Below are 24,708 nucleotides of genomic sequence, written 5' to 3'. Positions count from 1 at the left end.
AAATTTGCTACTGAACCCATCCTTTTCTGCAGCTGACAAATCAGAGGGGATAAAGGATGTAGCTAAATTAATATTTGAAGGTCACTAAATTAATATTTGAAGAACCAGAACTAGAAGTCAGAGCTCCTTCCAAAAGTAAGAATCTCACCATGACTGGCAGTGCCAACTGCCTTCCAGCCCCACTCTGGTCTTGTACTGGCATTGCTATTTTCCTAGCCTCCTTACCTCCCCTTTCCTCTAGAAGATCAAATGTTTGAAAATTATATATTTAACACATTGTATTTAAAATATTTCCAAATACTGATATAGAATTTCTACTGAACCTTAAAATCTAGCGAAGGATTTCTGGATTTCCTTTATATTCCTAGTATGTGACACCCTCCCCAATGATATAAACCTGGGCTGTAGTATATGCTTCCCCACATTGTTTACTGGTGTATTTACAAACCTGAAAAAGAGACACTTTACATTATAGAACTAGAAGCAAACTTAGGCAATGGTCTCTTCCTCTTTCAATCTAAATATCTAAAGAAATGCAGCTAATGAATTCCAATGCCTAACCAAATTCTCTTGGTTCAGCACATTTGAATATAAATTTTATTCTAAAATTCTCTTCTCGTTTTATCTCATTTGCTTTTCTATTGGCATGGAGAATAAATGACACCATCTTTTTCATTAAAACAAAAAACACTCTCTATTTTTGAGGAGAGTATGTAAAGACTATGTTTACTCAACTTTTTTTCTCTAAGTGGCTTGTTAGGCCATATCTTTAGGCTAGAACAGTGTAGAGCTTATGGTGCTATTTGTTAGCATTTTCTGCCACATCATTTGTCACCTTGTCTGACTCTACCAACATTTCAAGTCCAGGAGGGAATTATCTTTTCCAAGATACTTGCTTTTATTAAAATTAAACATATAAAAGAAGATTTAAATGTGATTTCTCAGACTGCAACTTTTGTGTGTGTGTGCTTTTTAGGGCTGTACCTGCGGCATATGGAAGTTCCAGGGCCAGGGGTCAAATCGGACCTGCAGGTGCTGGCCTACACCACAGCCACAGCAACGTGGGATCCAAGCCGGGTCTGTGACCTACACCACAGCTCACGGAGGCAACACCAGATCCTTAACCCACTGAGCAAGGCCAGGGGTCAGACCCACATCTTCATGGATATTAGTTGGGTTCATAACCTGTTAAGTCACAACAGGAACTACTGCAACACTTTAAACTGTATACAAACACACACACACACACACACACACACACACACACACACACAAGGAAAATCCACTGAACCTGCCATCAGGTCATCTTCCCCAAACACTGTTTCACATATACCAAAAACTTGCAACACCACCCCCACCCCCGCCACCCCATCCTGGGTCAGGTCCAAAATTCTTATGATAGAAGCTAAGGCTCAACCCACAGCACCTCTATCTTAACCACCATGTGTCTTCTACTCCACAATCCTTTGCTGTAGCTAGAGCAGTCTACACAGTATCCCCTGAAGCCACTAAATAGTTCCTAGCTTCCTCTTCAATAGCAAAATTACTTTTTTTTTTTTTTTGTCCGCACTTGCGGCATGCGGAATTTCCTGGGCCAGGGAGGCACCATGGCAGTGACCCCCACTGCACCACTGCAGTGACAACACCAGATCCTTAGCCTCTTGCACCAAAAGAGAACTCTGCCAACTTCCTTAGTTGGCCACTATACCACCTGGCACACTTCTGCTCTGCCCACAAAGAGAACAACTGTCCCATAGGAAAGAACTCTGCAGCCCAACAGTCCATACACTCTATCAAACATGGATTATAACCCCAGTCTTCTCATGTATTAAACACGTGTCCAGAAGTTACTCCACTTCTATATGCTTTAATTTCTCAACTGAAGAATTGAAATAAGAAACATCATACTGTTAAAAATAATCAGAAGTGCTTCACTGTAATCCATTACTCAGATAACAAGTACCGTTTATATTTGTAATAAATGCTATACATTTTTAAATTAGGAAAATTTATAAAATAATAACATTTAGGGGTAAACTAACACTTGTGTTCTACTGTTTTATATCAATTCAATAACTGCTTTTCTGGAAAGAAAAATAAAAATTTAAATCCATGATACAATTACTCAGATTAATACCTTGTTTGCCAAATTTCATAAAGGAGTTTCTTGGTAACATAGGGCTAAAATAGGTGACTCAGTGGAAATTAAAAAAAAAAAAAAATCCATTCGTTTATCAGCACCATTATCCAACAGTGGGACTAGGACAGGATGGGTGTGGGTATGCAAATATTTTGTTCAGAAGGAAAAAAAAATCTGCCAAGAAATTCATTCTGATTATGATGCGTGAGCATATTACCACCTGAGGGAGGTTAGAGACTATTAAATAAAAAGCAGTTCTCATCATCTTCTGAACCTTTTAACTACTAATAATTGGGTACTTTGCTGATGATGCAGAACAACTTTTCAAGCTGATTAATAGGTCATGTGTGTTGAAAAGACACCCCTGTTCATAAAACAATTATGCTAATCCTCTAATTTTTTCCAAAGATTGTGAAATATTCTAATCTTTGAAGAACATAGGTTTGGGTTGCAGATGGTGTTTGTATATTACTTGTCAGGATCATTAACATTTTTGATTTTCACATATTTCATCCTCACAACCCCATGAGAACTGTAATATTGGGATATTACCCTCTTTTTAAAAGGGGAACACAAAGATTCAAAAGCAATTTAGAGGTCTGCCCAAGGTGAAACATCTAGTTAAGAGGAAACAGCATTACAATTTTTACTTTCTGAACTAGTGCTATTTTTGAAGACTCAGTAAGTAAATATTTTTACAGTTCACAAAAGTAAAGGAAATGTTTCTTCACTAAAAGGTCTCAACTTTATTGGGTACATTTTAGATGTTCACATTGTTGGTGCTATAGCTTTAGCTTGCACCATATAAATGCAAAAACTGCTCATTTTCTGAGTAAATCAATAAACTGAGTCAATGTTTGAGTATGACTAGACAAAGTTATCAAAATGACTTCAGTGCATGGCAAGTGCATATGTCATGGTCTAGGTGCATCTCTTCTCTGCCTATAAGGAATAATATGGGATATTATTCTACTTTGTGAGAATCTTAAATAACATTGAATCTGAATGAATATCAAATAGCAGTCCATGGAGTAGATATGAGTGGTCTAAGAAGTTTTTCACCAAGGACAACCTAGAATGTAAAATTTAGGTATGAGCCACTTTTTGGGTACAATTATTAACTTTCAAACCCAGGCATAGAGAAGAGTATCTTATTTGCATAAATCAGAATATGGTTGAGGGAAGCTACTAAACTGTGAATGCAAAGCAGGAGAGAATCTAATGACTGACATTACTTCTATTGCAGAAGGTATTTCCTTTCAGCTAAGAGGATTCTAATGCTGCAACATTGGTGTTTGAGAAATTAAATGACATTTGAATTATATCTATTATAGTCAAGACATTTGATCCAACCTATTTATGCCAGCCAACCAAAAATTTATCAACATTTGAAAGAGTCATAGAAATTAGTAGCTTGCTAATTAACATATGCAAGAAAAATATTGGTAGTCTAACTCAAAGAAGTTATAGTAAGTTTCTCTTGGGTTTTATATGACATATATCTGTCTAGAGATACTACAGAGGAGATTCATACATGTGGGGAAAACCTAGATTTGATAGAGTCCAAGTTCCCCTTTGAGTTCTGAAATGTGTTAATTCTACTTATTACACCACTTGTGGTCTCTTGGTTTATGGATAATTACTGGGAACAGAAACACAGGGTAGAATTAAATCAGCCACTATTATTGCTCCTAAAACATGAGTTCATGATTCTAGGCTCAAAACACAAACTTTGATAAAATTAAAATTTAGAAACAACTACTATAAAGGACATAAAACAGTCAAATGCATTGACCTTTTTGCTTCCTAAGGGGGTTAGATTCTTTAAAATTAAAAAAAAAAAAGAAATCTTGATGATTTCCACAAAGCACTTGAAGGATTAATATCTGTCTTCTTTGATTACTGTGTAATAAAATAACAGTGATCCTGTAATTTCTGCACCACTTATTTGACACTTCAGCCTTACATGAACAAACTGTGTTTGAGCCAAATGTATTTTCTATGCATATGTGAAGCTGAGAAATGCAGGCATTTTGTATCCCAGGGTACATCAACCTCATGTTCCATTAGGGAGAAATGGTTAGGCTGCACAAAGGCAAGGAAGGGTAACTTGTTGACCTTGTTCTCTGAACATAGAATCCTTGCTCTTCTGTGTTATCTGGACAAACGCTAATCTTTGGTCAGCCTCAGTGGCTCGGCTGGTATAATTATACTTCTACTGTGAAATACACTGAAAAATAGATTTGCCAAATCTTTATATATATATATATATTCCCAGAAGAAATGCGCAAAATAGAATGGTTTTAATTTAGGTTTTCAATTTTTTCAACAACTGAAGAGAAGCACTGTCACATACTAAGATAATTCCATCAGTGCTTTGTCATTAATAAAGAGATGCCTCATTTTGTCAAATCTTTGTAAACTTGCACATAAATGCAATTTTACAAATTAACTTGGGTAGAAGACATCATTTTAAGAAATTCATTTGGCAAATACTTTGGCAAATTCTGTTTAACAATTCATATCATTCCTATATACATTTATTTATAGTGAATTATCTTTTTGTAAAAATTAGTTTGCATATTTTAAAAATATGTATCACTTGGATATTTGTAAAAGACATTTTGAAAGTATTCTAAGAATGTAGATAACATTACCTTGTAATAAAAATATCACAAAATATACTACTACTGTAATCTGCACATTTATAGTCAAGATCTTATATGCTTTTTTTTAGCAACTATTACATTAGAAAGCTACAAAGCATATCAAAAGAAAGATTTGTCTCTCACAGAAAACTATATCCTTAAGAATGTCAAAATGTGGAATTCCTGTTGTGGTTTAGTGGTAAACGAACATGACTAGTATCCATGAGGATATGGGTTCAATCCCTGGCATTGATCAGTGCGTTGAGGATCCGGTGTTGCCATGAGCTTTGGTGTAGGTCCCAGGAGTGGCTCGGATCCTGTGTTGCTGTGGCTGTGATGTAGGTCAGCAGCTGTAGTTACAATTGGACCCCTAGCCTGGGAACTTCCATATGCCACAGGTGCGGCCCTAAAAAGAGAAACAAAAATGCCAAAATGCACGTTAAAGACATCAGGTCAACTTTTAATGTTTTGTCATGCAACTTTGCTACTGCACATTTAGGCAAGATTTTTTAATTATTTAATTTTTCTGTGTTTTTAATCAGGTTTATAGTTTTATATGTCCTACAGCAACAGGCCTTGTAAAATGCTATAATATTATTAATAAATGCCTTTACTCTGGCTTAATACAAGTCAGTAAGTATAAAAACCACACACACCAAGAATTTAAGCCTAAACCATCTGAACTAAATGGAAATAACATGATTGTGGACCATTTATTAACCACTGTGATCAATCACATAACCTTAAAGTCTTTGGGCATTTTTCCCAAATCAAGTTTCTCTTCTTCTAAGTTATCATTGGTACAAGGTTTGATGACTTTCAGGCATTAATTAATATAAATTGGAAGCAGGCAAAGTATTAATTAAACATGACACTCTGATTATTTAAACCTTCTATTAAAGTTGATTATTCAGAGCATGCTGATAGCCTGCTCTTCAACAATGACTGATGATATCAAGCTTTACTGACTTCCTCCTGGTCTACTGTTTCCAACTCTTCAGAACAGAAGGAATAAATGAAGTGAGAAGAACAGTGCAACAGGTTTAATAGACAAGACTGACTAATCTCAGACCCCCAAGGTCAAAGTAAAGCAATCCATTTCTTGGCTTTCATCAACACAAGACATGATTTATCCATCTGAGAGCAAGATTACAAACATTATACATCTCAATGATATGTTCTTTGCACCCTGTAACTTTTTGAACAATGATAGATTGCACAGTCTCCACAAAAGTAATGTCATAAAGCAAAACTCAATGTATTGGCAAATAAAAACACTGATTTTTAAGACTAAATGTACACATTAGCAACTATTACCGCTACACACTTATTTGGGAGGGGGGAATAACATTTTAAAATTCAGATATTCCTTGGCACACTATTACCTTCATGGTCCAAACTTGGAATTCATACTCCTCAAAATACAATTCTTACTCTAACATATATTTTTTATGGATCCAGTCAATGCTATCAATAATTCTTAACTGAAATGCTTTTATATTACTATAAAATTTCAATAATAGTCACTGTGTTTTCACATAAAAATGTTAAATGCCCCTTAAAGGATTACTATGCCGATAGATGCAAAGCTACTCTTAGGGAAAAAAACACAAGTTGTAAGAAAGACAACGGAGGAGTTCCCTTCATGGCTCAGTGGTTAATGAACCAGACTAGAAACCCTGAGGATGCCGGTTCGATCCCTGATCTCACTCAGTGGGTTAAGGACTCTGCATTGCTGTGAGCTGTGGTGTAGGTCGCAGATGCAGCTAGGATCCCGCATTGCTGTGGCTGTCGCTGTGGCCAGCAGCTGTAACTCCAATTGGACCCCTGGCCTGGGAACTTCCACATGCTGTGGGTGTGGCCCTTAAAAAAAAAAAAAAAGTGAAAGACAACAGGAACATTTTCTAACATTATAAATGTAAGTATATAACAGAACTTTTGCCCAAAATTTTAGTTTAGTGCTTTACGAGCTTTAAAGAATAGGTCAGACTTAAAAGAAGAAAGAAGTCAGGAGCTAGTTACTTCAATTCCGTTAAGCTCCCAGTTTCCCTCTCACTTGTTACATTAAGGAACTGTTCTATAAGTCATATTAATAACAGCAGTTCCGAAATTATTCCACAGAGTGATTTTAGCTAATTTGAAAGATTTCCACTGAAATTAAATTAAATGTAAAGGGTAGCCAATTGTGATCATGAAACCTTAACTCCACATTCTATATATATTAAATCACATTGCCATTTTCACTGATCTAAATTAATAATCCCCTTTTCTACTGGGCCACAATTTGAGGGAAATTTTATTGCCTAGGTGGAGGAGGACAGTAAAAAGTGTTGTGTCTTCAGCTAATGATTCATTTCACCAGCTGCCAGAATGCTGCGCGGTATAGCACACCTGGACACACGCACCAGTGGCTGATTGGGAAACACATTTATCTTGGCACGTCACAAAGGAGATGGAATTGTAATTATTCTCCCTTGTAACTAAATATATTTTGGAGCTGTATTTCCCTACAAAATAATACAAATTACACATCTGGACGAGGTCCACATCATTTTACCATCTGTTCTCTGCGTTCAATCATCAATATTTCCCAAAGCATCATCTGTGATTAAAAAATAAGACTTAAGTTTTAAAAGACCTGGACTAATTGTCAACATTTCAGGAAAATGTTATTTTAAAAATGAAGACATTGAATAAATTGCTCAAAACCCTAAATTTCCCTGGTTGACAAAAATGCAATACAAATTTAACCTTTACTTTCCATTAAGGGGATTTTGTAGCTTTCTCACATTCTAATTTTGAGAAGATAAACATGTGGTCTGAGTTTTACACAGAATTTTCCATGCGAAATTTGAATATATGAGTATCTAACATAAAAGTACAAAAAAGTATCAGAGGTTTCTTCTTTCAACTTAAGTCTTGATCTAAAAATCCAGAGATGTGTAGTCTCTTCTGAGAAGTTCCTTAGTTTAAGAGCATAAAATATAATTTTAAATTATAATTGTTCTAGGAATACTTAATGAAAATTTCACAATCATGTTTTCCAGAAAATGAAAATATTTCAGCCACTGTAACCAGTGATAACAATCTTAGTCTTATACAACAGGCTTCAATGTGGTGTGAAATAATTTTTTGTATTTCTTTCAAAAACCCTGAAGAAAGAATTGCTTAGGATATGGAAACTTGGGTGACACTTTTATGTAAGTAATATTTGACCTTGTTCCTAAAATAAGGATATAATAACAGCAACAACCAATTATATGCAGAGATTAAAAAGTAATAGTCTCTAATCTATGTACATTACACGTCCGCTCATTTCTACAACCCAGTGAGGTCAGTGCTCTCCCTTTCTGAAAAGAGGAAATTTCTTTGCAACAACAACAGAAAACACTAAATCAATACATTACTGTTCTTAGTATTTGTATATATTGATTATGGACATTATCAATGTGTGAAACTAAGGCTCTTAAAATAAGAAAGAGGGAGAGAATCCTTGACTGCCATACCACCCTGGTAGACTGCATCAGAAATTCAAATCAAGCTATCAATGGCATAGTTTTAAATATACTTAATATTCATAACAGTATTGTTGTACATATTGAAAACCAAAACCATGATTAAATTATTAAATGACATTAAAAGAGAATATGAACTATCCTTATACCACTGATGTACCATATAATAAATATTACATTACAGGTCACATCCAGAACCCTACAGTTTGCTATATTCTCTGATATTGGATTTAATAATAGGCCCCTTTAAAATGTTTTTAGATAGAAATGAAGACAGTCATAAACCATACAAATATCTTTCACACAATGGAAATTCAATAAATACTTTATATAAAATCTAGTAAGAGGAATCTTTCCTCTGTATTGCCATTTCCACACTAATCATCCTCAAAAATAAAAAAACAAAGCAACCTATTTTTCTCCGTAGTCAGTGGATTTAGAATCATAATGTAGTTGCTCATTTCAAAGCAATGCTAGAAAGGAGTTCCCATCTTTGCTCAGCAGAAACGAATCCAACTAGGAACCATGAGGTTGTAGGTTCGATCCCTGGCCTCGCTCACTGGGTTAAGGATCCAGTGTTGCCGTGAGCTGGGGTGTAGGTCACAGATGTGGCTCAGATCTGGCACTGCTGTGGTTCTGGCATAGGCTGGTGGCTATAGCTCCGATTAGATCCCTAGCCTGGGAACCTCCATATGCTGTGGGTGCGGCCATAAAAATACAAAAGACAAAAAAAAAAAAAACAAAAAACCACAACGTAATGCTAGAAAGAACTAGTTCCTGGTAAATACTATGTTCTCTCCCACAATTCCAGTTATAAATATGAAAACAGTGATGTAAATATACCATATTTCTCAATAAATAACTTTTAACATGTTTAAAATTACATAGTGATTTGCATGGCAGTTAAATCTGATAATATGAAGTGCCATTTTAACCTCAGTTGCTGGTTTGTGTGTTCAAAATTCTGACAACCATAGTACTTGGCAAGATCTAACTGGCTTACTATCTTCCGATATACTTGCTGCCAGAATTTCAGTCTACCTTAACTTGAATTGTCAACCCTTAGGCATGTTGTCTGATGTCCAGGCTACTTCACACTGACTCACCTTTGTACTTGTTTCCCTTTCTTGGCAGTCAGCTCCTTCCTCTCCCTCTCTCTTTCTCCCTCTCTCTCTCTCCCTCCCTCCCCCCATGCTTACCTATGGAACACCTATTCATAATTTGAGACTCTATATAAGCAACATCTCTCTAGGTAAATATGTCTTCCTTTCATTTCTGTCAAATTTGGAAAATAATCTACTCTGATACCAATCACACCACATTACAATTATTTACTTACACATTTGACTCAATGACTAGACAATAAAATCTTTTTTTTTTTTTTTTTGTCTTTTTGCTATTTCTTTGGGCTGCTCCTGCGGCATATGGAGGTTCCCAGGCTCGGGGTCGAATCGGAGCTGTAGCCACTGGCCTACGCCAGAGCCACAGCAACGCGGGATCCGAGCCGCGTCTGTGACCTACACCACAGCTCAGGGCAACGCCGGATTGTTAACCCGCTGAGCAAGGGCAGGGACCGAACCCGCAACCTCATGGTTCCTAGTCAGATTCGTTAACCACTGCGCCATGACGGGAACTCCGACAATAAAATCTTGAACACGTCTTATTCATCACGTAGGATGAGGCACAAGAGTTGGAATGTGGTAGATGTTTAATAAAAGTTAGATGATTAAATAAGTTTAAAATTCTCCAAAGTCTTTATCTTACACGGTATCATATAAAATTTCCCTTTCTGGCCTTTGATTATGTGATTTTCCTGTATAAAATAAAGCTTTTATATAAATCATCATAATAATTCACTGTTCAAATTCTAGGTTAAAAATAATTCATTCTGAAGCATTATATAAATCATCATCAAATCATCGACTCATCAAAAGGATCACCAACAAATGTTAATAGCAGTCATCCAGCGACCAAAATTTACAAGTTCTGATAATACTCTGCAGTTGTTTACAGTTGTTCATAACTATATATTCATTAATGACATTATTCTCTTTAGTTGGATAGGTATGAAAAATGCACATGAATTATTAGAAATAATCAACTTTCAGAGTTCACATCTTATGGACATGTGTGTGTAGCCAAGAATCCATGTTAAGTTGTATGTACTATTTTATAAAATAAGTTACCTAAAGTATAACTCTATGCCTTTATGCTTTTAGTTTATCAGATAATTTCATACTGGATGTAGAGTAGACAATAAAGTTATTTACATCTAATTTATGATATAATCAAATAAGTTTTACTTGCCCAAGAGAATGATAACAATGATGATAATGAGCAAGCAAATTAGTCCACACTGAATTCCTTCTTTAGGTCCATTTTATCAACTACGTAACTGTACATTTTATTCCTTATAAGTGTATCAGAGTAAATATGGCTACTTACTTTTCAGGATTTTCCACTTCTTCAGTAACAAAGTTGAGATAAAACCTAAAATGTCATAAATGAATTATAAACTATTAACATAATTTATAATCATCATCCAAAGTTTCAAATTTTAAATATTTAAAATCAAATCAGAATTTTAAAAATTTTATCAACAAATAATCTAAGATGAAAATCTCTATCACCAAAAGCCCCCACAATTCATTTTTCTATTAAACAGTATTTAAGGAGTTCTCTTATTTCGTAGCTTTTTTTTATAGATGTATAACATACAAACAGTAGAGTGAATAAGGCTTTATGTATAACTTGATGAATTTTTTACATATTTATAAACCTATGTAACCAACAAAAAGATCAAGAAATAAAATATTCCTAGTACTCTAGCAGGTTCCCCTCAAGGCCCTTTCAATCAGTATCATCTCCGCTACCCTCCTGTAAAGGCAACCACTGTTCTGAATTTTATCATTGTAGATTAGTTTTGCTCATTTCATTGCAATAGATTAATACTTCTTTTATAATTATTATACAATATTTATTCTTTGTGTCTGCCTTTTGCTGGAAGTTATGTTTGTGGGTCTCATCCATGTACATAGCAGTAATTCATTATGTTTTGTTGTTGCTTTTCCCTGTATGAATATAATACTATGCATTCTACCGCAGATCAACATTTAATTTTTCCAACGTATAACTAATATGAATATAGATACCATAAATATGCTTCTATCCTTTTGGGGATCATGCCATCATTTGTCTTGGACATCTACTCAGAATATGATCACCAGGTCACAGGATAGATTTATGTTTGCTGTCAAACTATTTTCTACCATTTTTGCATTCTTACATCAATGTGTGAGATTATCATGTGTTGGTCACTGGGGAAATGAAAGTAGGAAATCTAGAATCTCTCTCCTCAAGGAGCTCATGGTTCCTAGACTGGTTCATAGAATCATATGATACAGCACAGAAGCAATGCTGGAGCATGCCCAGGTTACCATGGGAACTAGGGTGAGGTTTCAACCAGACCAGCAGTTCACAGATTTACGAGAGGAGGCATCACCCAAGCTGATTCTTCAAACATGTTTTACATTGAGCCCGGGTGAAGCGGTGTACAGTAAAGTGCCAGATGCACCAGGGTATGAGCAACAGTTTAGTACTCTGCAGCACAAAATATGTCAGAGCAATGGGAACAGAATATAAGTACAAAATGGCCTAGGGCTTCTGGGAATCCAGATTTTAGCAGTGGTGACAGGTCAATCAAAACTTGTAAGGCAATAGAAGTATGGCAATAGCATTTCTTGGTTTTAGAGAACTGGCTTCCTGGATATACATACACAGAGAAGGCAAGTAGGAAATCAAAATGCATTAAAAAATAATACATTCTCAATTTGCACTCACTTCTTCTTCCTTTCAATTCACTGTTCTCCCATCCCATTCAAATAAGCTCAAGTCCTAAGGTAACTGTGCCTCAGGCATTATAGCAACTAGCAGGATGCTATTTTTCTTCTCTTTTTTTGTATATTTAGATAGCTAATTTTAGGCTTATTGTTAGTCTTTACACTTTTTGATAACTAAAGTACACAATAATTTAAGTACTTCTCACAAGTCGTAAATACTTTTGTGGTCTCTTAAATGACAAGAAACATTCTAGGCACAGGGCAGTTCACTTTCAAGTCCCATAGGATTGCAGATACTACCCTCACGTTATGGCCCTAGAGAAATTCAGATTCTTTCCCCCACTTTATAACTCAAGTCATCCCACCCAGGAATGTCAATTGCCTTGCGGCCTTGACTTCTTTTTCCACTATGTGAACTGCCAGAGACCCTTTAAAGCCCTTAAAATTTTCTTTCAAGGTTCCATGATGTAAAACCGAGGCAAATTCCTCAAATAAGCAACATAAATAACTGGATCATGAAGATGGGAAAACTAAGGGATCATAATGGAGAGAGCAAGACATATAAAGACAAAGACCTTCTCTCTTTTCATTTTAGAGGCTTAGGAGATTTCCACCACGTAAAAAAGTCATATTTTTCAATATACTCTTCAGTGGGCTTATTATTCCTTTGAAAATAAAATAGTCATTATATAGGTACACAGACGCATATAGGTACAAATTCTCTGTAATCTAAAAGCAAACGGCTGGAATATTAGCCTATCACTCTGATATATACTTAAAGTCTTTTATAACTTAAAGATGAGAAAAGCTGTGTTATTCCATCTTTATGAAAACCCCATTTAAATTCACAAGTAGGCAGCTGACATTCACGATTGTTTAAAAAAAAAAAAAAAAAAGACAACAGGGCCCAAAACAAAGTCACATATGCTGTGACTCATGTCAGCACACCAAAACTTAACTCACTTAAAATCTCCAACCTCTCAGAAATGGAATTTTAAACCAGTCAATTAGGAATTGCACTATTTAGGTAATCTATTCAAAAGACCCCTGCCATCCTCTAAATGAGAGTAACTTTGCAATAACCAACTTGTCTTTTTGTTTAGTATCACTTCCTTGTTCTCATCCGCTTCTGCCTGTAAAAGCCTTTCACTTTCTACAGCTCAGTGGAGCTCTTTTCTATCTGCTAGGTTGGATGCTGCCCATTCATATCGATTTTTGCTTGAACTCTTAAAAATTTTAATATGTCTCAGTTTGTCATTTCACAAGGTTAAGGTGTCTAATATTTGAAGGACTATGTTCTAAGTAGAAACATTTGAATATCTGAGGCAGCAGTAGCAATAAAGGTAAGCTTAAGGAGTTAGCAGCCAAGAGTATTTTTTAATGACTAGAAAATAAGTTTCTAAAAATAGAGGTTGTAGTTATACCAGGAAGGCAAGCAACAATCAATACTTATATCTGGAATATGCACTCTGAGGGATCTGGTATGATTGTTATGAGCCCAAGGCAATGGGAATTACAGGAAGAAAATGAAAAAAAAAAAAAACAGAAACCCCCGCAAACCCCCCCCCCACAACACACACACTTAGAAATATTTCCAGGCTTCTCACTTCAAAAATAGGCAGTTCCTTCTAAACAAATGTTTTAGAAACTGGTCTTTTCCAACAATGTTGAGTCAAGAAAGGAAATATTTATGAAAAAAGAACCAATTCAAATATTTGCCATAGAGAAAAGGAAAGGACTTGGGACAGGGTCAGGAGGAGAGGTGGGAAGAAGAAAGCTTTTTATTTTGGTCCAAACATTCATATCTTGTGGGAAATACACTGTTATGTTCTCCTAGTCTCCAGCAATGCATCCATAGCATCTTCTTTGCTTTACATCTCCTCAAGTTCTTTAGAGAATGTTCACAAGATCTATTGTTTCAGTTTCTCCATGATTGTGTATAAAAGGCACTGCAAACCTGGGAATGCATTCCAATACCCAACTATGTGAATTATTTTAAAAAGCTTATTCTTTAGATTAGATTGGACACAATGCTACAAAATAATCCCAGCAGGTGATTTAGAAAGACTAAATCCACTGAGGATAGGATTTAAAGGGAAGAAAAAAAGATACCAAAAAACTATTTTCTATCACACAGTTGAAAAAAAAAAATCCCACCAAGCAATATTTAGCTTTGGATCAGGATATGGGACTGAAATTGGTTGCGTTCCCCTAGGCCACAAGGGAGCCTGGCAGACATATTTCTCTGAATGCAGACATTGGCAATAATATTAAAGTTGTTCTGACCCAACTCTGTGACCTGGCTGGGTTAATGATTTCTTTCTCCCTAATCATGTTTCTGTGAGGGAGTTTTCATCATTCTAAAAAGGTCCAGCACCTCACAGCCAAAAACCCACTCTATTCAGATCCAAGGTTCAGCAGTGTTTTTTTTCTTTTTTTTTTTTTTTTTTTTTTTCCTATTCAATATGTAGGAGGTGACTTGCTAACAGAGCAAGGCCTCCCAGACAACAGGGATCTTGCTGCTTTTACTTACACCCTGGGTGGTTCAGTTCTGAAGACAATAGCTGCTTTCTTTCTTATTTGCAATGGCCCCTGTGCCTTTTTTTTTTTTTTCCCATCAAACATTGTCTGGGCAGCATCCTAGGGAGTGGAGGCTCATTTGAGGTGCCCCATCTATAATTCTACAACCCAGGCTTCTAATTCTATCATGAAAGACAAAGAGAGGTCAAAGAGGCAGGATCACATTTGGAAACAGGCTAAATATGCCCTGCTTTGGGAACTTTTTTGGTTTCTATCTTATTCCATTTATATCCAGGTATTAATGTTTCCTCTTGAACTCCAAATCAACAGACTGACTATTTCTTCTAAACATAGCTCCCTTTTCCTAAGAGTGATGGCCACATGTTAACAACCAGATTATTTCTACCTGCCCACAAAGCAGCACTCAGGTATCAGAACAGTTAACTTATCTGCCCTCTACACATACTACATATATCAGATAACGTTTCACTTAAATTCCTAGCTTTAATTTCTCATATTATACGATTCAACCCACTAGAACATAGGAAAATCAACAGATTCCTGTTCTTTAAAATAGAGAGGACCTGAGGATTCTATGGGTAAAAGTATAAATAAAGGTTCATGTAAACTCTGTTGACCCTGTAAACAGAGTATTGAAATAAATTTCAAGGCCCCAGATGGAGCCATTCCCCAAATACCAAACCAACTCTGGGTTCTGCATTTATCTACTTGTTTCACGCTCATTTTCTATTTTTTTCTTCTTTGTTCCCTATTCTTCATCCTATAAAAACTTCCTGTCCTCCACTCCATTTTGCAGTTCTTCAGAGTCTTGTTTGTATCACCTAAATTGTCTCTTTGAATCATTTTAACAAGAGTAATATTTGGATTCAATGTCAACAAAACTCAAGATGAATAAGATAATCTATCAGCCCTCCAGAGCTTACAGAAGTAGAGAAGATTTGCTCTGCATAAAGCAGGTGACCTGAATATGCAGCATTTGAAGTAGTTGGCTAGAAGAATATTTTAAGATTCCGTGGGAACAGATGCATGGTGCTCACAGGCACAAGAAACTTCATTCAATAGAATTAATCAAATCTCCCTTGTGACTATCTCCACATTCCACATTACTGATTGAATATTGCTGAGCTTCCAAACCTTGGCTCTAGCTGAAAGCTTTTGCCACCTCCCCACTTGTTCTGGCTTCTCCTGTTGACCCTCCCAGAGCTTGGCTGTGGCCCCAGGAAGCTGGAGCTCTGACCCAGGCTGAATAGCTGTAGAATAGATGATTTTGCTGCTAACCCTGTGATCAAACTCCATTTTATTTTCCGTTCAGCACCACACTGTGCTTTGGACAAGAAGAAGGTGACTTCAAAAATACTAAGACTATTGCTTACACATAATGGCTACCGAAATATTCTGGGAATACATAAATATTTTATGCTTAATCTATGATCGTCTAAGACCTTCAAACATTTTGCTTCAAACGCCATGTTAAAACTTTTAGTTCCTGTACTCTAATTTACCACTAGTGCTGTATTTTCATAATCCAATGACATTAACAGGGTAAAAACTCCATTTATTTTAAAATATATCTTGGGAGTTCCCATCATGGCTCAGTGGTTAGCGAATCCGACTAGGAACAATGAGGTTGCAGGTTTGATCCCTGGCCTCGCTCAGTGGGTTAAGGATCCAGAGTTGCCGTGAGCTGTGGTGTGGGTCACAGACGTGGCTTGGATCCCAAGTTGCTGTGGCTCTGGCAAAGGCCGGCAGCTACAGCTCCGATTAGACTCCTAGCCTGGGAACCTCCATATGCCGTGGGTACAGTGCTAGAAAAGACAAAAAGACAAAAAAAAAATATATATATATATACACACACACACACACACACACACACACATTTACATTCCATGTTCCACTAAAGAACAAAAGGAAACTGTATTTGTGTTTGAAATGCACTTATATAATTTTTGAGCTAGTGTAGTCTGTCATTATTTTTGGCTTATAGGACATTCTCACAGCTAAAACTGTACAGATGCAAATGCTCTATGAATAAAATGTTCTATAAATAACCACAAAGAAATATTGCTTCTAATTACTCCAAAACAGTGCAATTTGATTTAAATGCAATTATTTTGATGTTTAAATAACACTCTTCTACCCACTGAGCGTTCTCACAAGAGTCACTTCAACTAAATCTTACTAGATCAATAAATCTAATTAGGAAAAGATCTCACTCACAATCATGAGTATTATTATTCAAGTTCCTGAACAAAGCAAGACATAAATACAAAGCTGTGATGCCTCAACCAGAACAGCATTACAGTTGGACTTGCATTCAAGGAATTGTAGATGTGGCAATTTTAATCATCTTTGCTGCATTTTTCTTTTCAAATGTGAGGAAATATTAAGGAATTTGTAAGGTCCTTTGAAATGTAATAGATGATCCAGCACACCTGAGTTCATTATCCTGGTTTCTCCTTCCTGCCTTTAAAGTACCATTTTACCTCCTGGAAACATCTTTATTTCTATATCTGAATTATTTCTTTCTTATGGGAAGATGGAGGAAAATTCATTAATTGCTATTTGTGTACACCCTTGAATCTTCAGCTGGAAGGCTTTTTGACAAGCAAAATACTAATCTTTAATTTCTTGCAATACTATTATGCCCTTACTGATACATTCCTACATATGTGGTTTGTACTGCTTCTTCTTTATTTTTCTTTTTCGGCCACACCCATGGCATATTTAGGTTCCTGGGCCAGGGAACAAATTCAAACCACATCTGTGACCTATGCTACAGCTGCAGCAACACCAGATCCTTACCCCACTGTGCTAGGCTGGGGATGGAACCAGCAATGCCACAGAGACAAGCTAGATCATTAACCCACTGAGCCACAGGGAGAACTCCTGTACTGGTTCTTCTGACCCAGCATTCAATTGCTTTTTATATTATCAAGCTAAATATAATAGTTGCCTTGACTAGAAACCTTAGTGATGTTTGTGCTAAACTGTGTGTAATTGACCTGGTAAAGAGAGCTGCACCATCTTTCTCACTTAAGTAAAGTGCATCACACTGGATTATGGCTGTTCACATTTGCCTAGTACCTTGCTTGACGCTTAAAGTATTTAAAAGGATTAATGGACTATCCAAACCACCAGCTGATAGAGATAGCAACTTACCAGCCAGCATATGCATACATTCCATAATAAAAAGCCAGTGGCAATCCCATAATACTTTCATTTCTTCCCGAAAAGGCATCTTTAAAGTGTTGTGTTTGCCCTGCAGTTAGAATAGAAAGATTTAGGACTTTTCAAAGAATTGCTTATTATTCATTCTTTAACCACAAACATGAAGGGGGGGGAGGTTGGGGTGAACTACATAGTTTTGGGTCTAGATTTCTTACTCTCTACTCACTTCCAACTTTATCTATTAATGCTACATCCATTCGAGAAAAGTCCCCAAAGTATATGAACTGCCACTAAGACTACTTCATATTTCTTTTAACAAAATCATGGCAAAGCAAAAAAAGGCCTTTAAAAAACAATCCCTTGTTTAAATGTACCTCTACTCTTAAGAGTTTGACCATGAGAGAAGTCTCAACTGCAGTTTTTGGGAGTATGATATAATTCCTTAAAAATGGTGAAAATTATTTTGGGAAGAAATAGTCAAGGGTCTGATCTCAATAAGGAGGTGACATGAAACACAGAAGCACCTTCTCATATAATTTTAACTTTCTCTCTGCCTTTTCCTTATAGTTCACTAGATAGCAAGAGGAAAGTCTGTGGAACAATTCTGCTCCCCACCCCCACATATTTCCTAGTGACTGATACTACCAGCCTACAGCTAACTTCACTCTCCAACAGCAGAGTTGATAGTTGTGCAGAGACCACATGGCACACGACATGCAAAGTTGAGAACATTTACTCTTCACTTGACAGAGTAAGCCTGCTGACCTTTTCTTAGAGGATGGCATGCATTCCTTCTAGAAACACAGAAACTGCCCTGAACTCTAAACAGGTTTTAACACATTTTGCATCAACGTGTGGATTGAACATTTTTATGAGTCACATTTTTTCTCTACTTTATAAATCATAAGAGGACTTCTCCTGCATATCTCTTTTGAAGAATTAAAAAACATAGCAATTCAGATTTTTAGTCAACCAATATTCAAAATTAAGCAGAAAGTCTCTATTAATAGCAAATTAGATTACCCAAATGAGAAAGGTGACTGTTTCCAAATGAGTCTTCACATAAGGAAATAAAAGGGGGATGGGAGGGAGATGATTGGCATGACCCTCTCTCTTCAGTCAAATCTCAGTTTTTGTCTGCAGTGTCTGGGCAACAACAGATTTATCAATATTATGAGGAGGTTTGAGACCAAAACTAGAAGCATCCAATTCCCAAATATAGTTCTTTTTTTACAAATGATACTGTCAATTTAGAAATATCTATTTCACTAAAGCTTCTCTTGGTCATCAAAGAAGGAAAATGTAAATACTGGGACCCAGATAAAAACATATGTTGAACATTGCTTTTATCATGATCTGTGGCATCCTTGGCCTTAAGGGTCAATAGTCCTAGGAGTAAAGTACTGAATAATCAATAAAAGACACGAAACTTTGTAAAGACTAAGTCCCAAGCACAAATCGCAAAAAGGGTCATTTTGCATGTGTTATAGAAGAGAGGCAATTCTAAGTTTCAGAAATATTTTGGATACATAACGGAGGTCTCAGGGAGATGAAAATTATTGTATCCAAAGGAAAGTTTAACAAACCCTCATAAGAGAATACAGAACATACAGCTATTTTCCAGATCTCATTAGATTTGAAATAAATGCACAACCTGTTATTAGTGAAGGAATACACTTCTCTTCCTGAAGTTCCATATTAATGTGAAAAATATGTGATAAGTTACAGATAAAGAAAATCAATATTTTGTGGTAGTAGAGTAAATACACCTGCTAAGAAGGCTCTCCAAAAATATTTAATTTACTTTAAATGTGGAAAAACTCTCAGGTCATTGCTCTGTTCAGTAAGATATATAAGGAAACCTGGACACATTAAGCACTGGTATTGAAACTGAGCAGGACCCTGTGGGGCCTTCCTGGGGACAGACCTGCCATGGCCCCTGCCTCTTGTTTATAGAAAAGATTTAGCCTCCTAGGCCTTTCCCAAGTTACAAAGAACAATTTTAATCAGAGAAGTGATAAAGTGCAGAAACAAAGGAGAGTAGTCAACTAAGACAAAATAGTAATAGTTTAGCCACAAAATAAAGTCAAGGTCCTTTAGTTCCTCCTCAAGGCCTATAAATAATATCCTCAGTCATATCCTTGTATCTTTTTAAAGATGCTAAAACCCCCACCAGGTGAAGAAGCTATCTGCATGATGACCACAAACATGTAGCCCCTAAAACTCCCTGGAACCTGAGGATTGACAATGCTGACCTCTGTGACCTCACCTACTACCTCATTATTAACCAGTCAGAGAACTGTACTCAAGCTGATCACATACCCCAGGACACTCTCCCTCCATACTGTCTTTAAAAACCCTTTCCTGGAAGCTACCAAGGAGTTCAGATCTTTTGAGCCTGAGCTGCCCATTCTCCTTGCTTGGCCCTGCAATAAACACAGTACTTGTCTTCACCAAAACCTGGTGTCAGTAGATTGGCTTTGCTGTCCATTGGGGAAGCAGACCCAAGTTTGGTTTGGTAATAGCATAAGTATTAAAGGATAATTTTATTTTAAGTGTCAAAAAATCCAAAAAATATATCATAACCTCTACTCTCAAGAACTTTGCAATTCAGCAATATTTGGGCAACCTCACCTCACACACATGTATAACTAAGTGGTAAAATCTGACTGCAGTCTTATATTACATCAAAAAGAAAAAAAAAAGAAAAAAATATTTGTTTTAAAGGATAGTATATCATTTTTTTGGAAGTTAAACTAGAACTAAAAGAGAATCAATGACCCAGAGTTTCTGCACTTTCTAAAAATGGAAGAAATTCCTTACAGCAGACTAAAGAGTTAGCCCAGAAAAGGAAAGCAGTAACAAAGCAGATTATTTTCCCTACATTTTTAATGGATCAGATAAAGTATGTGCAGGTCAGCTCTGTGGAAGTGGGCATGAATTAGAAGAGGACTTCATGTCTTTCCCTCAGTGTAAGCTATAGTTTATTTTGAGTTGGCCAAGGTAGCTAGATTTGATGCGAACATTTAGCCAGGAGAGTTCTAAGATCTAAATGAACAGCAGCAGCTCCCTTTCCCCAGCTACAGAGAGACAAATCTTTTCACGGTGGTCGTTATTTAACGACTCTAACTTTTTCGCTGAATTTTGGGATTTCCTTTTGCCTTGTGTAATTCTTTTTTTTTTTTTTTTTTTTTTTTTTTATTTTCCCACTGTACAGCAAGGTGCCTTGTGTAATTCTTATTCCTCAACTTCATTAAATTTCTCTATAGATTTCCATTCCTTGGAACAGACAACATCAAATACTTAACATCTCCAAGTTATGGCACTCCTTTACAATTTCATCTTGCTTTCCTACTTACTTCCTACTATTGTATCCATTGCTAGTTAAATAACTTACCTGGACCTCCTTCTCTTCCAATGGTTTCCCCTAAATCCAAGCAACTGCCTGTGTCTTCTTCCCTAGAGCAACTGAAACTCTAAATGACATCACCCTCAACTATCTCATCTTTTTTTATTTAATAGATGACTCTGTAAGGCAAATAATCCCAGATAATGGTCTTACATTCCCACATAAATGTAGATTTTACATTAAAAATAATGTAACAACAAAAATTATGTTTTGTTTTGTATTGTTTTGGTTGGTTGGCAGCACCTGTGGCATGCAGAATTTCCCAGGTTAGGGATCAAACCAGCGCCGCATTAGTAACTCAAGCCACAGCAGTAACCTCACCAGGTCCTTAACCTGATAAGCCACCAAGGAACTCCATTACAACCATTTTTATTGTCAGATGGTTTTGGTTTTTTTAGGAATGCAATTCCCATCTTCTGACTTCCCCCGTCATGATTCCATTCTCAAGGTAAAAGGAATAATAACCATAAAGTAAAAGAATTATTCACCATTTTCATTACTTTCCACACACCTTTTGCTCTCTAATCTTAATACTATTGTTTAACTACTTGAAAGTAAAAATAAGAGGACACATTTATCTGTAGTTAAAATGGCTTTTTTCCACTTTGAGTTTCCACTACAAATAGTTTATATGAGAAAAATTCACTGATGTCTTATTTTGTTGCTTGGCCCAGTCTTAATCTCTTGTTGCCATTCAGCTGTAAATACCAACACCCCTACACACAATGTTACAGGCTTTCAAATCAATTAAATGACAGCATAGAGTCTAAGTTCTACTAGCAGAGAGACTAATTAAGGGATTTTGCTAGTACAAGCAAAAGTTAGTGTTAGAAAGGACCAAAAGCAGACACGTATTTTAAAAAGCATTTACTTTTCAGTCCATACCTTTAATTAGCTGTATCACTCCAGGGACTATAATTATCAGAATTGCTGTGAGCTTGCAAAAGGTTAGGAAAATCTGGATCCGGGCACTCCAGCTGACACTCATGCTATTTAGGACCATCACCACAGCTGCAAACAAACAGATGAAGTTACAAAAGGTGAATCCTCATGGGCATGAAGGCATCTTAGGTGCTGGCTACTCCAAGTGCCATCCATGAACCAACAGTGTTGCCATTACCTGGAGGTATTTTGGAAACACAGTGTCTCAAGCATCACCCCAGATCTAAGGACCACAAATCTGCATTTTAATAAGATCTCAAGGTGAGTTTTATTCACATTGAAGTTTGAGAAGCTTGGGTAAAACCCGTAGACAGGAAGGCGTTATCTCTTGTTGTTTGAATATGTCCATACAAGTGGGCAAATATTGTAGCACCCTAACCATTATATAAAAATATCATCTAAGCAAATTCTGAAGTCATTACATGCAATCAGATTGCTGAATGTGACTCTTTAGCTTGATATAGCCAGCAACTATGTCCTCTCTCAATGACTGCATGCATGTTCAGCAATCATGGTGCTCACACTCTGAAAAGGGCAGTATGTCCACAGGTTGGCTGGGACATTAGTTTTACTCTCAGGACTATCCTTAGCCAGCATTTTTTGCATTTCCTCTCCACTTTCCAAACATCATAGCAAAGAGTGACTTTCAACCTACCCTAAATGTATAGGTTTCCAAGATATGTTTTGGGACTTGAAAAAAAATGTTGTGATGAATCCAAAAGAGTTCCCAGAGTAGGCTGCACAGTGGGTCTGAAGCCAGAAAAATTTCCCTTTCTTAGTGATGCTATCTACAGTGTCTGAGCAGTACTCAACTCTCTACTCTCCCTACTGGGACCCTGAGTACCAGAACAGATATCATTCATCTCTCTATTGCTAGTATCCAGCTTCATCCCTAGCCCAGGAAGATAATCAATACAGTTTCATTAAATAAATGAATGAGCTGGATCTTCAGTTTAAAAAAAAAAAAACTACTTTTAACAAGGAGGCACGAAATGAATGGTGACACTCTCAGACGCTGCCTCCTGTACTCTACTGGAAAGACTTAATTATTCTAGACAGTAGATTTCAACTTTACTCTCTTTCCAAAACCTTATGCTCTGCGTTACTTGACCCTAAATCCCCTACCCACCCAAAAAGCTACTTAATACTTAACATTTGCAGTTATTATCTATAAGTTTAATTTTTTAAGAGTGCATTCTCCCTAAACAACTAACAAAAATGTATGAAAATACTTTTTAGAGAATAAAAAAAAGCACTTAAAGAATTCTTATAACTCAGGTGGCAATGGGAATGGGAAGTTTTCCATATGTACAGTAATGACCTTCACAGTTCCCATTGCATGAGATAATCATTAGCTCATTTCAGATGTAAGGATTGGTACAAATGCTATCAACACATATAATAGCAAAAATGTGTAAATATCCTAGACCCCCTAGAGGAAGGCTAATTAAGGTATACTTTTTTAAAAAGTTTAGTAGGCAGCTATTTAAAATCATGATGCAGTTAAATATTTATTAAACTAAAGGTGGTTCATGAAATATCACTAATACAGTAAATTCCATAGAGATGGACAGATAATAGATTGATGGATAGAAAGAGACAGATAGAAAGATAAAGGCATTTTAGAAAAAGGAAAGGAAAAATTCTGAATTTACCAAAACATTAACAGAAGGTATCAATAGATGAAAGAATACTGAACGATTTTCAAGTATTAAATTTTATTTTCTACATTATTTTAATAATTTTATAATGAACACAAAACATTAAGTCAAAAATCAGTAAATTGAAAAAAAAATGCAGAGGCGGGAAGAATAAGGAACTAGCAGATCCCATACAAAATTAAATAGGAGGTTACTAATGATGAAATGTTTCAAAGGAGTAATGATAAAAATCCTTAGTCTGGCTGTAGTCCTAAATAAAATACATGGGAGGTGAAGGGAAAGGTTTGAAGCTGAAAACATGAAGAAACAGGCCCATTGTTGGTTGCCAAGTGCATTATTTTATCAGTGAAAAGATAAAAAATTATTCCCCCCATATAAAGCATTTGGATATTGAAAATAATTTAATGCAACTCTGCTTGCTCTCATGTTCATCATCCAGTGATTCCTTTCCTTTTTCTATGCAATGATTCTGTGATAAATGAGTCATCATATGAAAAGGATTATTTTTTTTAGTTAAGGAGATTCAGCATTGGTTTGAAATTAACTGGACTCATGTTCCCACTAAGAACAAAAGAGCACTGTTTGCTTTTAAATAGAGCTTCTAAAACCCAAAACACTATTTCTGAGAGTACTCCACTATAGAAAAGAGCTGTTGTATAGAAAGGAATGGGGAAAAAGGAGGAAGGTAGGAGAAAGAGAAAAAGGAATAGAGGAAGGAAAGGAAGGAAGGGAGAGAGGGAGGTGGGAAGGGAGGGTAGGAGAGGGGAAAAGGAAAAGGAAAAGAGAAATAGGCATTCTCATATTTGGAATCACTATATATTTGGGAAGAGGAAAGAGGGTTTACT

At 36.2% G+C, this 24,708-nt stretch overlaps 1 protein-coding gene across 9 annotated transcripts in view; it reads right to left on the bottom strand.

Moving 5' to 3' along the window:
- The window catches only part of SLC7A11 (solute carrier family 7 member 11), a 376,273-nt gene that overhangs the window by 44,268 nt on the left and 307,297 nt on the right, over positions 1 to 24,708 (bottom strand). For all 9 annotated transcript variants that reach the window (XM_084972872.1, XM_084972876.1, XM_084972875.1 and 6 more), the window contains 3 exons: positions 22,146 to 22,271; positions 17,843 to 17,942; positions 10,749 to 10,793 (listed from right to left, as the gene is read on the bottom strand). In XM_084972872.1, coding sequence (XP_084828998.1) covers positions 10,749 to 10,793; positions 17,843 to 17,942; positions 22,146 to 22,263 — 263 coding nt within the window. In that variant the 5' untranslated portion in view covers positions 22,264 to 22,271. The remainder of the gene's footprint in view (positions 1 to 10,748; positions 10,794 to 17,842; positions 17,943 to 22,145; positions 22,272 to 24,708) is intronic.

This window comes from Sus scrofa, chromosome 8 (assembly GCF_054392235.1).
Source record: "Sus scrofa isolate SSC_HxYL_T2T_F1_AM1 chromosome 8, Sscrofa_HxYL_maternal_Yorkshire_Landrace_v2.0, whole genome shotgun sequence".
Lineage (NCBI taxonomy): Eukaryota > Metazoa > Chordata > Mammalia > Artiodactyla > Suidae > Sus > Sus scrofa.
This window is presented reverse-complemented; position numbering and strand designations above follow the sequence as displayed.